Genomic DNA, 18,631 nt, shown 5'->3' with positions numbered 1-18,631 from the left:
GCTCATGATAATAACAGTCACATACCTTTACTTACTTCAAAATGGTTATGAATCACAGAGCACAAATTAAAAAGGAAGACCCAATTTGCAGTAAAAAGTCAAATCTTTCATTTGCAGTCTAGGCCTCGTCTTTCGTCTGCTCGGTAGAAGGCCATTTCCGACGTCCTTGTGTTGACATCTAAACTACCTATCTGAACCATCTAATCTAATCTGAAACAAAGAAGACACGGAAGCTCTTCCTACATATTAAGGGTAATGTGTGTACAATCTTTCTATGCACCTGTCAACAAAGAAACACAGAATAGCACAATAACAATCTACTTCTAATACTACTGCAGTATGGGCATGGAGAGTAGAGCTTTAAAGCTTTATAAACTACACTATTATTATAAAAGTGGCTCATTTCAAGTCCTCTGATGTATTTGTCTGCCTTTATTAGAAGAAATTATGTCAGAATTATACAAAAAAAATCAATCTTTTGGGTCTTATTTTTCATAAATCTGATTATCTAAATGTGTGTTTTTTAGTATTATTTACATACTATTTATTAATATTTTGAATTAATTGTTATTCCTATATTTCAGGTTTTAATTTTCATTTAGGTTTTAGTATTTTTTATGTGCTTTTGTAATTTTTATATATATGTATCATATTTTAAACTTCAAATGTTTTTTTTTTAGTTATCTTATATTTTTCTTGTTATCAGCTTATGGTTTTCATTTTCTTTTCTCTTAATGGAAAACATTTTTTTATTATTTTTTAGTTCTTGTTTAACAACATCATAAAAAAATGTATTGCTCCCAACACACTCATTTGTTTTACACTTGATAATCTGGTAACAACAGATAAAGCTCACCAAAGGGCAGATTTGAGGACTTATTTGTTCTGTGAAATATCTTTAAAACACTTGAAATTAAGCACAAAATTCATATGGACGACATTAGTGGTGCCTTTTTTTGAATAAAATAAATAAATTAGAAATGCTCTTAATTATTAAAATGTAATGAAACCATTGACATTTTTTAAAAGAAAAAAGCAGAATCTGGAAAAATCTAAATGAATTTTGGTGAAACTAAAAAAAAAATGTAAATAAAAAATACATTAAAAACAGTAATATTGCTAAATATTTTTACTAATAATAATTTTTTTATCAAATACATGTTTTAGAGATGCTTTTAATAAAAACATTCAAAAGGTATCCAACAAATTAATGAAAAACTGATTTTGGTAAGAATAAATTTGAGCAATTTCAATAAATTCTTAGCTTTCAATAAATTCTTGTTAAACTCTGTACGTTTCATGATTTCAAAGAATTAGACATGCGTTGTAGTTAATATTTCTTAATCGAACCATTAAAACAAATAAATTTTTAATGGAAAAAAGTGGAATCCACAAAAAAGCTAAATAAAACAGAATTGGTGAAAAAATTAAATGCATTTCATAGTGCCTACATGTATTTGAAACATATACTATAAATGTCTCTTTTGATCAATTTTATGCATCCTTGAAGGATAAAACTTTTTTCTTTGAATGGCAGTGTATAGAAGATCTCAAGCTATCTCTACACAAACGCCCTGCACTAAATGACTATACATCCTGTACAGTCATTAAACTACAACCTTGACATGCATCACTGATTGGATCCAACCACCTGCTTAGAATGTGCGCAGGAAGCCAGAGTGACACGAGAGGCTGGCGATACAGAGACAAACAGACTGAAAGCCCGCAGAGAGTTGAATCGCCAATCTGACAGTGGCATTTCTCTTTAGAGCAGCAGCTGCACTTTCGCCTCGCTGCTTCGGGATGTCAAAGCCATTCTCATGAAAGAGAGATCGAACAGTGATCTGACACAACACAACCGTTACTCTACTCTAGTGAGAGGAAAGACATAATCTCCCAAACAGCTGCTGGATTGTTCCTTCTCTATCAGGAGCGTTTATGTCGCTGTCTTTTGTCGCAATGATGACAGTAGATTTAAAACAGTTAAGTTGTTCAATGGCATACCTTGGATGATCTAACTTGTTCTAGCAAGACTGGGTGACTCCGGAAAATTTGAGTAAAAGCAGGGTTGCAGCATTGTGCCGCCCACAAATGCTGGATTCTGGGTTTTTGCTTTCTTAGTGTTTATTCTTTCCGTTTGCTTCTTTTTCATTCGACATTACAGAGGGGCGGTGGTATGGGAGGAATGTTGTCCATTTGTCTGAGGAGAGCCAGTTGGCGCTGTGAGAAAAATGTTTTGAAGACCCCTGAAGAGTATTACTGTCCCTTAGCATCACTATTACTGTTGCATATAGTTACTGTTAGGGATTTGAACAAACCATTAACTCTGAGAATTAAACGCAACAAGCACAGACATGAACACCTCAAATCTGGAGGCTTGCTGAGTTGAAGTGATTTATGGACTTATTTATGGACTGATGATTTTATCTGATGGACAACAAAGTGGGGGGAAAAATTCCATAGACATTTAAGAGCCATTCTAGAAACCAAAATATCATTCACATGGCTCAAAAGAATGATTGATTATGATGAACTAATTCGTCAGAGTCTTTTTTTACAAACTGGACATTATGACTTTGTTCTCTCTATAGAGATTGTATCTAACAAACTGCATATGGATGCATGCAGTGTTTTCTACTGGCAACTAGATTTACACAATCACATTTATTTATTTATTTTCAATCTGGGGCCTTGGGAAACATTAAAGCTAACATTGGATGCAAAATTCACTTTTACGTGGTATAAATGTGTCCTACAATGATAAAAATGAATTCACCCTTTTTTTAATCCCCAAAAAACTAAACAGTCCCAATTTTCAAGCCGTTTTGATTTTCTGAGCAGTATGACATCATATTGCTCAAGCCCTGCCCACGTCCGCTGACCGACTGTCCCGTATTAGCATATTCCCGCCCTCAGCCAGTCGTACGCTGACATTTTCTCCACGCTCGAGCAGCTGTAGCGACAACAATGTCTCTTAAGCAAATGCAGGTGTTTTGTATTTGGATGTAAAAGTGAACATAAGAGTCTTCATTTTCTTTGTCTTTGTTAGTTTAGTTGTTTGTGACGGTAACGTGCCAGAGAATACAGAAAAAACAAAAGGGGCAAGGTGAGCTGTAGCTCATTAGCATTTAAAGACACATGCGCTGAAACGGGTCGCTGTGAACAGAGCTGTTTTTGACAAGGTATAAATGCTGTTATTTTACATGCCCTCTGAGGAATTTTAACCGAGGTACAGTTGCAATCGAAATTATTCAACCCAGAGACAGCTTTTCTGAAGATCCAAGACTTAGATCCAAGATCTATAATAGATTACTGGCATATTAAAAGTGATAATGTCAATATAAAATGTAATATTTTTTAGTGCTTTATATTTTTTATTAACACAGCTATGTCATAATTATTCAACCCCTATTCAAACATTGATGTTTTTTTGAGTCACTTATTTGTATGGTTGGGAACAAAATTGTCTTAAAACACAATTAGAAAACAGAATTAGCTTGAGCTGTTACACATACATACAGTTAGCTCATGCATGTGGTGAAGTTGAGTGGCAAATATGACAAAGCCAACAAAAGAAAGTCTAAGGCTATATGAATATTTCCAAGACAAAGTTCCTATAGACACCGCTGGCAGCCTTATTCCTTAGTTTAAAATGAGTTTTTCCAGAAAACCTTTGAGGGTGTTAAACAAAAAAGCACAATATCATAAAATGTTTGATCAGAACAACTGAGAAAATATTTGCAATGTACAGCCAAAGACTTGCAAGATGACCTGACGAAAGGAGGAAAATCTTTTCAATGCAGTGTATAAGAAGAACACTAGACAATTATGGCCTTCATATTGAAGAATCCTGCCAAATACCACTCTTGACCAAGAAGAACAAAAAGGCTGCCTTGAACATGCTATAATTCATTTGGATAGACCTGTGGAGTTTTGGAAGAATGTTTTATGGAGTGATGTGACCAAACTGGAACTTCAGTCATAGAATGTTCTTGAGTGGCCTGTTCAGTCTTCAGATTTATTTCTCATTGAAAACATTTGGTTGAATTTGGAGAAAGCAGTGGCAAAGTGAAAGCCAATGATCTGAAAGCTTTCTCAAGCAAGGAATGGACCAAGACTGCACTTCCACGTAGCGTTTATTGGTGGTTTTAAAGAATAAAATATGCTGCACCAAATTTTACTTTTGGAGAACATGAATGTTTAGAGCCAATTTCCTATAATAGTTAACTGATGCCTTTGTTGAAATGTTTTCATAAAATGTTGTTCTCCGCTGCAAAATGTCTTGCAGGTCAAGGGGGTTGAATAATTTTGATTGCAACTGTATGTGGCACACATCAATAAAGACCCTAAAGAATCATACCAACTTGTGGAAAATGGGCATCGGGTGTCTCCTTTAAAGGAATAGTTTGCCTAAAACTGAAACATCTGTCATTTACACAAATCTGTATGAGTTTCATTCTTCTGTGGAACATAAAAGAGGACATTTTAAAGAACATTAACAGTTTTGGCGACTATTGACTTCCACTGTATAGACAAAAAAAACCAAGAAATTAAAACCACTGACCTTTCTCAAAGTATCTTCTTTTTTGTTCCACAAAAGAAAGAAAGTCATTTAGGACTGGAACGACGTGAGGCTATGGCACATTTTGCATGGAAAACTCATATTGTCTTCAGAAAATATCAAATCTAGCCTTAAGATCAATTGAATACAGAAATGGCCGGAAAACCATGAAACAATGGCACTGGATGGAGTCCAGTGATCAAAACAATGTGGTATGCTTTGATATTAGCACCTTCCTTATGTGACCTAGAAACAAATCCCCCCATGTGTATCTGCGGCACAAAAGTTTGGAAATAAGGATGGAGGGGGGGTTGTTTGTAACTTCCGTGTCTAAAAATAGCACTGTGGAAAACAATGCTATTACCGTGCAAGAGCCGAATTTCAAAGTTCCGCTCATCACTCTTGATATATCAGTTAAAGCCTCGTCTTCCCCAGACAACTTCGCAATTCCAAGACATTTCAGCGAGGCAGTCGAACATAAGAGTGCTAACAAAGTCCTCGGCATCAGCAGTCAGCACCTCTATGAGAGATGACTCAAACATTATTCTATCTGTCCTCACATGGCTTACATTTCACAGAGTAAGACATCGCTCTCCTAGCAGGACCGCAATTACCTGTTGAAGGAATGGGATAGGAGGATAATACAATCAGAAAGTCCTCAGGGGAAGGCAGGAGAGGATGTGGGGCAACCGAACATCCACATGCCCTGACATGCCCTCACTGGATTAATTATGCAAGAGCGAGGATTATTTTCAGAAAACAGGAATACTGGCTCCGGAGAAGAGGGGGACATTTACCAGGGACTGGACGTAGAAAAGAACTGACTTACTCCCTACATTCACTCTCTACAATTTAGAGGACCCAGGACAAAGGTTTTATGACTTCTCTCTAGGGCTCAATGAGTAAGATAATCTATAGAGGACCTTTGTGGGGTCCCATGACCGAGAACAACGTTTCCCAATTGGCCCCCTTCCTAACAATGGCCCTCAGCGGTTTGTCAGAAAGGTGCAAAACAAGCAAGAGCACAAACACTTAAGCTTGCTATGCACTGTACGGCTTTTAAATGTATAACAGATGTACAATGTGATCTCAAAGAGATAGACAGATGGCAGATGCGATGTGTTCATTGTTTCATACCAGACTGTACGATAAATTAAAACCATCCAGCCATAATTAAGCATTGAAAAAGTCGGTCGCACAATTTGCGAAAAGAACTAGACGTGTCACGAAACTTAAACATTTTAACATAAAATTATTAAAAGCTCAAAAAAAATACAATTTAAGGCTCTGTGAAATATGTTTTATTTTTTTCTCAAATTCAGTTTTCCAGATTCTGTGTTTTCCATTAATTTCCTGGATTCTATTTTAATTATCAAAAGCATCTCTAATTCACTGATTTTATTAAGAATTAATTTGTTATTATTATTATTATTATATTTATTTCTCATAAATACTGTGTTGTGTATTTACATTTTTTGGTAAATAAATTATGGTAAATAATTTTTCTGGTAAATATTGAACTTCTTATCTAGCGAAACGATCGGTTATTTTCTAAAAAAAAAATACAATTTATATACTTTTTAACCTTAAATCAGCCCTTTGAAGCTGCATTTAAACTGCATTTTTGGAAGTTCAAACTCAGTGGCACCATAGAAGTCCACTATATGGACATAAATCCTGAAATGTTCTCCTCAAAAAACATAATTACTTTACGACTGAAGAAAGAAAGACATGAACATCTCGGATGACAAGGGGTAAGTACATTTTCTGTAAATCTTTGTTCCGGAAGTGAACTACTCCTTTAACTTTGTTAGGTAAGTACATTGCAAGAACATGTAAGTACACATAGTGCAACCCAACAGACTTCATTCAAGCCACAAAAAGACAAACATATTAGAAAAAATTCACAATACGCAATTATCCAGCCTAGGGTCAAGTCAGTATGTAGATTAACAATGATTTGGGACAAATCTGATGTAATTTAGTGGACTATGTCTATTTTGAACAGCCAGTGTTTGTACAGTCATTGAAAACTGTAGGGCTGCACCCTAAGGGTCGACTAACTGTTAAGTCAGCGAGAAGAGGCTTGGTTGACCAAAATTTATTAGTCGCTTAGTTGCAAAAAAAATAAAAAAAAATCCACAGGAAGTGGTGAAGTTAGGCAGTCCATGACGTTGGTCTATGTGGTAATACAGTGCATTGGACAGGAAATCCCGTGTGGTGATGCCCCATGAGTTCTAATAGGCCATCTGCTTTTCACCTGGTCTCTTGGGGTCCTCTCTCCTATTATTCATCGACCTCAAAAATGGCTTATCATCTGAAAAATGTTCACGCTTTCTGCCTTCTTGGTCTTTGAACTTGAGCGTATTAAAAAAAAACTATACTGTATACTTGCCTTACAGACATGAAAAATATATCTATAGAGAGCAAAATGTTTTTGTAATCTGTATGAAACATGCATACAGGCGCATCACTACTGCTGCGATGACGAATCAGTGTCACCAACTTCATCTCTTAAGCCGAAAACAAAGAAAGCACTAGTTGATCAATAAATTATTAAGTTAATGCAGCCTCCATACTGTTTTTCCCTGACACATTCATAAGCATTACTTCTGCCGGTGTGCTGTGGCAAGCTTAAAGGGTGTGCTTAAGTGCTTATTAGGCTATTTAGGCAATTAAAGGCTCATTATATTGATTTAAATGGTTTATTAATGTGCGATTAGTCTACTAATGTTCTCCTGAGTATTTTTAGTTCATTGCTATGGGGTTGCCAAGATTTTGCTAGGACCAAGTCAAGAGATCGCCTACAAGATATGTCTCAGGTCTGTCCTTCAAGTGTGTAGGAGTCTTTGTCTGTTTGGTTGTCCACCAGGTACAAAATCACACTTTTGTCAAATAAAGAAAGCAAACAGGATGTCTTGGTCTCTGAACTCTGTGTATACTTGTCTTACAGACATGAAAAATATATCTATAGAGAGCAAAATGTCTTTACTTTTACATGACTTTCAAATCAGTTCAAATGGAAAACAAATATTCTTAGATTATGTAATCTGTATGAAAAATGCATACAGGCGCATCACTACTACAGCGATGACGAATCAGTGTCACCAACTTCATCTCTTAAGCCGGAAACAAAGAAAGCACTAGTTAATCAATAAATTATTAAGTTAATGCAGCCTCCATACTGTTTTTCCCTGACATATTTATAATCATTACTTCTGCCGGTGTGCTGTGGCAAGCTTTATGGTTGTGCTTGATTGCTTATTAGGCTATTTAGGCAATTAAAGGCTCATTATATTGAATGGTTTATTAATGTGCGATTAGTCGACTAATGTTCTTCTGAGTAGTTTTAGTTCATTGCTATGGGGTTGCCAAGATTTTGCTAAAACCAAGTCAAGAGCTCACCTACAAGATATGTCTCAGGTCTGTCCTTCAAGTGTATAGGAGTCTTTGTCTGTTTGGTTGTCCACCAGGTACAAATCGCAAGTTTGATCGCAAATTTAAGAAAAAAAATGGGTCTGGTGCCCTTGTGTCATTACCAGCAACCACATGTTTGCCTGTTTACCCGTTCCCTACCACTGCCAAGACTAGCGCCTGGTGGATAAACGAAAATAAACCGAATCCCAAGGGAAGTTGGGTGTTTTGTGGTTTGGTTGAGTGTTGAGAGCTCAGTCTCCAGGATACTCACGCGGAGGTGCTTGCGTTTGCGGCCAGGCCGTCCAACCTTGCGGACAGGAGTGCAGAGCGAAGGCATCTCATCAATAATCACGGTGTCCATTCTAGAGCTCTCATTCTAAACAAACAGAAATGCACATCATTAACCATCATTGCTTAACCAAAGCCCTTACTGGCTTTTATTCAAACTCCTGGGCATTTGGCCATTTTGAGATCAATGGAAATATAAAGGAATAAGGAAATACGTTTTATTTATATTATTTATTTATTTTTAATATATAAATATATATTTCTTGAATATATACATGCACGGGTGTGTATTTATACATACATAATACATATACACAGTACACACACTTATATTATGTTCACAAAAACTTTTTGGATGTGATTAATTGTGATAAATAAAAAATTTACAATTAATGGATATTGTTGGCTTTTAACAATTATTGGATATTTACACTACAGATTAAAAGTTCTGTTTTTTAATGCTCTTTTAAGTCTTTTATGCTCACCAAGGCTGCATTTATTTGATCATATATTATTACTATTTAGAATGTTTTGTATCGTAATTTTTGATGGTAAAGCTAAAATTTTAGCAGCTATTTCTTCAGTGTCAGATGATCCTTCAAAATTGCTCAAAAAACATTTCTTTTTATTATCTATGTTAAAAAATAATAATAAAAATAATATTTCGTGGAAACCATGTTGCATTTTATGTTTATTTATTTACAATCAATTTTGCATCCTTGCTGATTTCTGAATCTGACCCCAATATTTTGAACAATAGTGTAACTGTGCCTTATCATTTATCTATTTTTACATTTAATTTATCATCCAATGCTCACTTAAAAACACCAATTATTCAATAACACCGGTAAATGTGATGTTAATCTCAAAATTAATATCCATTTTATCCATAATTTTTCAAATGATGTTGTAATGCCTAAATTTCCTTTAAAATGACTGATTTTAAAAATAAATATAGTTATTTATAGATTTTAGAAGGTTAATGTGTATATAAAATGTGTATTTATTTATTTGTAGTTTAAAGCATTTATTTATTTAAAATACATTTTGAATCCCTGCTAAAAAAAAAAAGCATTTTTTTTTATTAAAAAAAAAAAATCTGAACCCAGTCTTTTGAACCATGGTGTATTTGTGCCTTTTAATAACTTTTCCATTGATGTATGGTTTGTTAGGATAAGACCATATTTGTTCGAGAGACAACTGAAAATCTGGAATCTGAAGGTGCAAAAATATCAAAATATTGAGAAAATTGTCTTAAAGTTGTCCAATTGAAGCTCTTAGCAATGCATATTACTGATCAGAAATTACCTTTTGATATATTTATGGTATGAAATTTACAAAATATCTTTACTTAATATCCTAATGGTTTTTGGCATAAACGAAAAATTGATCATTTTGACCCATACAATATATTTTTGGCTGGTTTTGTGCTCCAGGATCACATTTAGATTATCATCATCCAATGCTCTCTTAAATATATTCTTTAAAAACACTAAAAATTCAAAAACACTGGTAAATGTGATGATAATCTCAAAATCAATATCCATTTTTCATACTGTAATGCCTACATTTTCTAGAAAATGGCTGATTTTAACAATAAATTTATGTCATTTATGTTTTTTTCTCAATAGAAAACATATTAAACTGTTATAATATTTCACAATATTGTTGTCTTTACTGTATTTATTTATTTATTTTTTTTAATGGTGAGCATAAAAGACATTCAAAACCCACTTACCAACCCACAAACTTTTAAACAGTAACTTAATAAAAAAAATCTTAATATCAGACGATAACTAATATGTAACACTATACTGTGTGTCCCTGGTATTTTTTTTGTTTTTATTTTTAATGCACATAGCTTTTCAGCATTGCAAATAATTTGAATATCAGTTCATCCTTAATTTTTCCAGTCATTTAACCATACCAGAATATTGCAGTACACACAAAGACCTAAATTAGTTGAACAAGATTGTTAAATATCACTCTACATCCTTCACGCCAAGGTTACTTAGATAATGAGAAAAGCCAGTGTTTGAATGGCATCTTTCTTTTAGCTTTCAGCCGAGATAAAGTGCGGGGTGATGCAGCCGTGGAGAGATCCCGAACTCTCTGGGCTCTCTCCTGACACAGTTACAAAGACATTCAGTGGTTCATTCTCTCCCCTCATTCACTTTCCCTTTGTTTAACACAACCGTGTCTTCCCTCCTCAACAATAGGCACTCTTCGTCCAGCCAAGCACCCTAGGGTGGACGAGAGAGAAAAGATGATCCTAATGTAGCCGCTGCAGCTTCAGGGCTGGGCTGAATGAAACCACCGGCTCTAAATCAGAATGCTAATGAGGATGCTGTCCCTGTCTGCCATGACTACTGAGAAGTCCAGCATGGCCGAAAGATGGCGGGACACCACTGGAATTTCTTATTATCAATGCATAATGAAGCAGATATGAAGCTAAATAAGCAAACAGCATCTTATTTTCTTCAGGTAAATATATTAAAATATATTTAGATTTAAAATATGGTGTCTCTTTATTTATTTTTGCTCTTTTTTAATATATAGATTTACTTCAAATCAGAATTTTGTAGAGTCAACGTTGCTTTATTTCTCTAAAGGTCTTTCCACATATTTTCTGACTAACCTCGCTAGCCTCACATGATGTTCTCATTACGATACAAATAAGCAAGCAAAACGTTTAAACAAACAAAAACAAAGGGTGTGCACAGAAATCGACGTTGCCTTGTGTGAACCCAGTAACACCGTCTGCATCTTTGCTCTATTTCTGTCGGCAGCCGGTTATTTAAGGCAAGAACTGTTGCCAAGCAACAGGACTACGAGCGTAGCACGGGTCCATGGGTGCAGGGGCGGGGAAGAATGAATTCCCCTGTAAATCAGGCAAACGGCAGCCTCTCCTACACAAGCCAACACTCACGTCACTAAACACTCGTACGAAACAGAGCAGACACCATCTCTGATAACATTTCACTCGTGTTTACTAATTATGTTCACCGGAGCCTCTGCGCTGAAACCCGATAACCCCGCAATTCATTGCCGTGAAAATGAATCATGACAAATTATGATGATATACTGAATGAAATATTGTACTGCCGGATTTGAGGAGAGATTTAAAGGGATAGCTCACCAAAAAATGCTATGCTGTGGAACATAAAAGAAGATATGTTTTTTTAAAAATGTGTTTTTAATTTTGGCACCAAAACTGTTTGGTTCTTCAAAATATTTTCTTTTAATGTTCCACAGAAGAAAGAAAGCCTTACAGGTTTGGAACGACATGAGGGTGAGGAAATTATGACATGCTTTTAATTTAGGGGTGAGCTATCCCTTTAATTGTGACATGAAACGTGCCACATCTGAAAAATGGAAAGGCTTAAAAAGAAACTACGCAAGAAAATTAATGAACATCCGCTCTTTTGGAAAACAATAATCCATATTTTGTCATTTTTACATGGGTTTTATTTTTTGTGACCTCTTTAGCAAATTAGTAGAAACCATTAATAAATGAGACGACATGTCACCTCAACTTTTAGAAAATTTTAACTTGGCCTTGTTTTTATTTTATTTTTAAATATTACAACCTGATCTCCTGAGGAAAACGTACTTGTGGGAGCATATCACTGCAGTTTCCAACAGAAATGAACACTAGAGGCAGTAAAACGGCGAGCGCTTGTAATCGTTTTCGTACACAGTTATGATTAAAGCTCTATATGTACCCAAGCTTGCTCGGTAGCTCAACCGGCATGGAAGTAGACTTAGGATGTGGAAATCTTTGGGCACGAATTCCATGAAAAGCATGGCTCACAATGAAAGAGCTGAAAGATTGAAAAACAAGCTAAAACAGCATGCTTACGATTGCGTTTTTACGTCACATAACACATCACGGAGCATTAGAGTGCGTTGAGCGCCACTCAACGGACAATTCAAGTCAGAACTGCGGTGACACATACAAAACTGACGTCACATAAAACGTACCATATGTACGATCATCGGTTTTGGGAAAAAACACGATGGTGGTACATCTTTTACATCTTGCAAAAAAGTTCCCACAGGTTAGCCTGACAAGCCAGACCCACATAAATGTAGGGTCTGGGCACTCTCCATAGACAGCGCTCAACCGGAGGGGCGGGATAAACGGTTGTCTTTCAAACTCACTCTCCACGCAATAGGATAGCGCTACAACCAATCGGAGCAACAAAGAAGGTGAAGTAGTCAACTCCAAATACATCCTTCTTTTGTAAGAACGACCTCAGTGCAGTTTCTTGTTCTTTTCTCAGAGAAAAGCTTAACTCCAAGTCTTTCAGAGTGGCGGCCAAAGCCGATTCGAAAGAAAGTTGTTCGCTAGCAGCAGCCATCGCTTTATCTCTCACGCGTAATTCACGGAACCAGAGAACGTCTGACGGAACTAATGGTCGCAGGTCAGTCGTCATCATGTTAAACCCGCCCACCGACTCGTGATTGGCCCGGTCGATTTTGGATTTTTGGAAATCTCAAGTGAACGGAGAGTTACTAGACTGCCCTTAGAAGCAAATGTAATTTGCTGCCGCTAGGGGCGCGTCTAGATTCTAGGCTACCCACAGGTATGTTTTCGTCATGAGATCAGGTTGCAATAAGAGATTCATTTCACAAACTTTTTAAAAATGGCGGGGTTATTCTGGATACTATTGCTGGCGCGTGCAATGATGACGCAGTGAATAGTGACGATTCTCTCTGACCAATCAGCAGTCTGCTGTGTTTTCACGTCACATTTTAGTATCGCCTCAGCTCGCCTCAGCTCGCTTGGAACCTCGCCGGAGGTGGTACGAAAAAAAGTACCTGGAAGCTGGTACAGGTACAACTTTTACACAGTGGAAAACCAAACAGAGCCGAGCCGAGTCGAGCCGAGGCGAGCTGGTACTGTGTAGTGGAAAAGCGCCATAACATTACACAAAGCTAAAAGTAAAGTAAAATGATCGTGCATTCAAAACATCAGTTTCAACAACCCGCATATTAATAGCAGCTCGCGCCCCGTGATTAAATGTATATTTTCCTCCATGTGTTCCCTTCCTGCTGTGCTACTAAATGAGCCGCTCTGTGAGACAGCCAATCAGAGCAGAGCTTATCATTATTATTCATGAACCTTCCAAATAAGGTAATAACAAACCTAGGGTTGTAACTGGAGCATATCATTTAGCTCAGACATTTAGGATGTGTAATCCTTGGGTACGAATCCCGTAAAAAACATGACTCGCGATGAAAGAGCTAAAATATGAGAGATCGAAAAAATATGCAAAAAAGGCATTCTTGCGACTGCGTTTTCACTTTCGGGTAGGTTTAGGTGTAGTGCAGATGGTACATTAATTTAAAATGTAACAGAGCATTAGAGTTATAGCAGTCAGAACTGTGGTGACATGTACAAAACCAACGTCACATAAAACGTACCATATGTACGTTCATCTGTTCCGGGGTTCTTTTAGAACCACTTAGTGGACATTTCACATTGAATTTGTATTTTGCGTCTTCTGAAAAAGTTCCTACAGGTACGTTTTTGTCATGAGATTCAGTTGAAATGATAATTTAACAGATTCATTTTGGTTGGCTGCAGTGGTAAGACAATAGTCATTGGTCGCGCAAAACGACAGCTTTGAAGTCCCCATGAAACTAAAATTGACGTTTTTATGGCTTTTAGTATGAATATGTTAGCCTTAAGGTTATCTATAAGGTAGTTATTTAGCTCAGATATTTAAGATGCAGAATCCTTGGGTACGAATCCCGTGAAAAACATGACTCACGATGAAAGAGCTTAAAGATCAGAAAACAAAAAACAAGCTAAAATGGAATGCTTGCGATTGCGTTTTTACATCGCATTCGCTTTTGTTCATACTATCAGGTAGGTTTAGGTGTAGTGCAGATGGTACGTTATTTTTAAACATCACGGATCATTAGAGTTGTAGCGCCACTCTACGGACATTTCAAGTCAGAACTGCGGTGATACGTACAAAAGCAACGCCACGTTCGGTGAAAAAAAGAACACTCTTTTAGCGCCACACAGTGGACATTTCACATCGAATATGTTACGAAACGTACATGGAGGTATGTATTTTGCATCTTGCGAAAAGGTTCCTACAAGTATGTAGTCTTCATCAGATCAGGTTGCAATATGAGATTCATTTTGGTTGGCTGCAGTAGTAAGAAAAAAAATAGTCGTTGATCGCGCAAAAACAACAGCTTTAGAGTCCACATGAAATCAAAATTGAAGTTTTTTGGCCTTTAGTATGAATATGTAGCCTTAAAGTTATCTATAAGCTAGTAATTTAGCTCAGACACCTAGGATGCAGAATCCTTGGGTACAAATTCCAAGAAAAACATGACTCACAGTAAAAGAGCTGAGAAATCAAAAAGCAAGCTAAAATGGCATGCTTGCGATTGCGTTTTTACGTCCCTCAGTGGACATTGTACATTGAATATGTAACGAAACGTAAATGCCAGTTTGTCTTTCACGTCTTGTGAAAAAGTTCCTACAGGTACGTTTTCGTCATGAGATCAGATTGCAATAATATTTTAAGAGATACATTTTGGTAAAAAAAAAAGTCGACTGCACAAAAATTACAGCTTTAAAGTTAAGTTTTTTGGCTTTTAGTATGACTACGTTAGCCTTAACGTTATCTATAAGTTAGTGTGCTCAAAACAATGACATAATTCACATTAAAAATGGACCGTTTTGATGACATCCACACCTTTCACTTTGGTTTCTGTCCAATCAAATGCTCTCTACAATCCAAAGTGCCCTGCCCCCTACATTATAAATACACGCTGAAGCTAAGTCTATGTATTCATAAATTTTACAAACAAACGCATAATCAACAAAAAAATGTGTGTTCACATCACATCATAATTACAGTAATTACTAGATGAAAACCTGGCTGTTCTATTCTGAGCTGTTGACTGCCAAAATGAATCTGTTTAATCTAAGTAATCAATAGACAAAACCACAATACAAGTAAAGCTCGTTATTCAAATGCCTTATTGATTAACTTGCAGTTGATTTAGTGTAACATCAGATAATTATTTAATTTGTGCGCGCTACATTAAACTGTATTGTTTGTCTTTCAATTATTTGCAGAAAATCATAATATTCTTGCATTATTATGATATTAACAATTGTTAATAACATGATTATAATTAAATAAGATATTATATGATATTAAATAGCCATTTTGAGTGACACTTGATGTTAAGGTCGTACAAATAGGAAGACCTCCGAAAATTCAGAGTTTACAGTTGCAATTATGCTTTAAATATTTATTTTTGGCATTTTGCCTTCTATTAGAATAGGACCGTATATATTTGCAGAAAACGAAGTGGGAGAGACAGGGGGGACAGGAATGGGAAAGGACTGCAAGCTGGGACTCGAACTTAAAAACGCCTCAAGTTCTACAAGGACGTGAAGGACAAGTCAAAATCTCATAATTACGGAAAGACAATATTAAAAATCATAAGAATCATGAATGTTAAAATGTTTTCAGGATTCCATGCTGCATGAGGATTTATAACATGTCACCACCACTTTTAAAACCATTCCAACAATCATGTTCAGTATTATGCACAAATATAGTGAGTTTTTTAAAGTAACAGCAATTTTGAATCAGGTTTTAGATTCAAGACACATGGCTTTTCTTTTCAAAGCTAAAGAGCATTTACAACATTCTAGTTTTTGCATATTCAGTGTTGAGTAAGGGTTTTCGAAGCACAAGACACTTTAGTGACAGATGTGGCAACTAGCCTTATTTCAGTCGGCCCACAGTAGGCTGAACATAAAAAATGTCCAGGGACTCATTAACCTCTTACCATTTGATTTCCGTTCGTGTCACAGTTGAAGTCGGAGCTCTTAAATGCGGCGGCGGCGGCGGTGACTGCGTTGGACGGCATCGCCAAATGAGTGACTGTTGAATACAATGCAAAAGTCGAAAAAGATCAAAAAAAAGAAAAGAAAAAGAAAAAAAATGATGACTCTTCTTCTTTAGGATCCCCTGTGAAAAGGAACACCATGATCAGAAGAAACAGCACTCGAATACAACATTTAAAATAAAAAGTGCTAAGTACTTCTTAATGTGCCAAACAGACTTCCTAATGCCTGATAAATGAGTAAAATGTAAGTGCGTATGCAAATAATTGGGAATAAGACGTCACATTCAGGTTGTGCATGAGAAATCAACCTTCATTACATTTAATTTTTCACTCTAACACACCAGAAAATAACGTATTGATGAGTTGACTCGAAATGTACGCATTCTCCAACTGCTACATGAAAATCTTTCTCTGGGGTGAAATATGAACTCTTCGCTTTATGGAATTTCCTATTTTCTTCCTCAGAGAAGTTTTAAAGGGATCTGTGCATTTTATTCTTCACTCCCAAGTATGTGCTTCAGTGTGCTTTCTCTACAACTAGGACACCAAAGTCCCATGAAATTAGATTTAGAGGTCAATAAATTAGGCGAGTCTATCGTTAAAGGAATAGTTCACCAAAAAATTAATACTCTGTCTTCTATATTCCTTACTTACTGTAATGTCATTCCAAACTCATAAATCTTCCTTTCTTCCAGTGGAAAACAAAAAGAGGTATAGTAGAATGTCCGTCCTGCTCTTTTCCAGACAATGAAAGCAAAAAATGACAAATCTGAATGATTTGTGTGCTATATCCAAAGTCTTCTGAAGTCCTATGATAACTTTCTTTGTGAACCAGACCAACATTTAAATCGTTGAGTTTGAAATCTCAACTATGTATATGTATTTATTCAAATATGGTTTGTCAGGAAACAAACTTGACATCTAAGATGTCAAATATGTCTTGTAATCAATTAAGCAGTGTAAAACTTAAATATGTATATATAAATGAGATTTGAAAGTACAATCTGTTCGTATATGGCTGCTTATATAACCTGGCTTTAGAAGGTAAGTGACTGACAGTATTTTAATTTTTGGGTAAACTATTCATAAAAAAATTTATTAATTAAACACAGTAGTAACCATACAGTAGTTTCTGCCCAAATCCCACAGATACATTAGAGTGACTACAATAAAACAATAAGGTAACTCGATATTGCTGCATTAAAATGGAGGGAAACTCTTGAAATTGGACATCACAAATTAATGTATTATTACGTGTTATTATGTGACTATAGTCTATAACTGCATTAAAAATATTTTAATCGTCCGCCTACTCGGATTTTTCGGCCCTTATAAATGACAGTCATTTCCAACAGGCCACGGGGGCTTCAAATGAGACCCTTTCAAAACCTAGGTGAGCTGCCTACCTAGACAGCACTTTTGGGCATCATAAGCATGTCTTTTGGCAATTTCTTTTCATCATAAGCGCGTAAGGAACAGAATGATGATCAAAAAATGCTGTCTAGGTAGGCAGCTCGTTCGGTTTTGAAACACAGCTATTGTTTCAAATCGAGCGGATTGACGCTACACTTGCGAGGAGCTGCAAATGAACGGTCATCAAGTTCAAGCTCATATCGCGGTGTATTAAGTCGCACATCTGTAAGAGAGGGAAAAACCGCTGGCCACAACGAGCCGCCCCCCTCCGTATCGCCCCGAAAAACGGCCAGCCCCACGGCGGAGGCTTATTTCGATGGCGGTTTATGGTTCTGGACAAGTGGATCGCAGTGTTAATTACCCGCTTCGCCAAGTTCCAGGCCTGACCCCTTTTTTGTTTTCGTTGACTCCCGGATCCTCCTTCTGCTTCGCTCTCCCCGTCCTCCACCACCTCCCCAGCCGGCCAGCTCTCCTCCGGATGCTCTTGGAGTCGCTCCGCTCACACTGCAGAGGCCAGCGCTCAGAGAAGCAACTCCGCGCGGGGTCCTAGAGGCAGTTTTGTTCAAGTAAGGTTATATGGCTTGCATGTCACACAGGGAGGGACATCATGTCCACAATCCAAGTCTTCCTTAAAGTCAGCATGAAATGAAAAATCACTCTGTCTATTTTCTAAACACATGTTGTAGATCTTACTGTAAAGGACTCATTCTTGTATATTGTATATTTATATACCCAGTCAACACTTGAGATCATGCGATGATCACAGTGACATCACACAATCCTCATACTGTGATCCTCACCATGTGAGTAAAACGTGAGCTCAACGTGAGCTCATCTGATCCTCATACTGTGATCCTCACCATGTGAGTAAAGCGTGAGCTCAACGTGAGCTCATCTGATCCTCATACTGTGATCCTCACCATGTGAGTAAAGCGTGAGCTCAACGTGAGCTCATCTGATCCTCATACTGTGATCCTCACCATGTGAGTAAAACGTGAGCTCAACGTGAGCTCATCTGATCCTCATACTGTGATCCTCACCATGTGAGTAAAACGT

The 18,631-nt window shown here is 36.7% G+C and overlaps 1 protein-coding gene across 11 annotated transcripts in view; it reads right to left on the bottom strand.

Moving 5' to 3' along the window:
- dnmt3ab (DNA (cytosine-5-)-methyltransferase 3 alpha b) overlaps window positions 1-18,063 on the bottom strand; it is a 111,047-nt gene extending 92,984 nt beyond the window's left edge. For 10 of the 11 annotated variants that reach the window (XM_073826528.1, XM_073826530.1, XM_073826532.1 and 7 more), the window contains exons 1-3: window positions 17,937-18,042; window positions 16,103-16,284; window positions 8,250-8,354 (exon numbers count right to left, since the gene is read on the bottom strand). In XM_073826528.1, the coding sequence (XP_073682629.1) occupies window positions 8,250-8,354; window positions 16,103-16,183 (186 nt within the window). In that variant the 5' untranslated portion in view covers window positions 16,184-16,284; window positions 17,937-18,042. Of the gene's footprint in view, window positions 1-8,249; window positions 8,355-16,102; window positions 16,285-17,936 lie in introns of all 11 variants that reach the window. The other variant, XM_073826529.1, reaches the window with a different exon arrangement.
- Window positions 18,064-18,631: the final 568 nt, after the last annotated feature.

This window comes from Garra rufa, chromosome 21 (assembly GCF_049309525.1).
Source record: "Garra rufa chromosome 21, GarRuf1.0, whole genome shotgun sequence".
In the NCBI taxonomy this organism is placed as follows: domain Eukaryota; kingdom Metazoa; phylum Chordata; class Actinopteri; order Cypriniformes; family Cyprinidae; genus Garra; species Garra rufa.
This window is presented reverse-complemented; position numbering and strand designations above follow the sequence as displayed.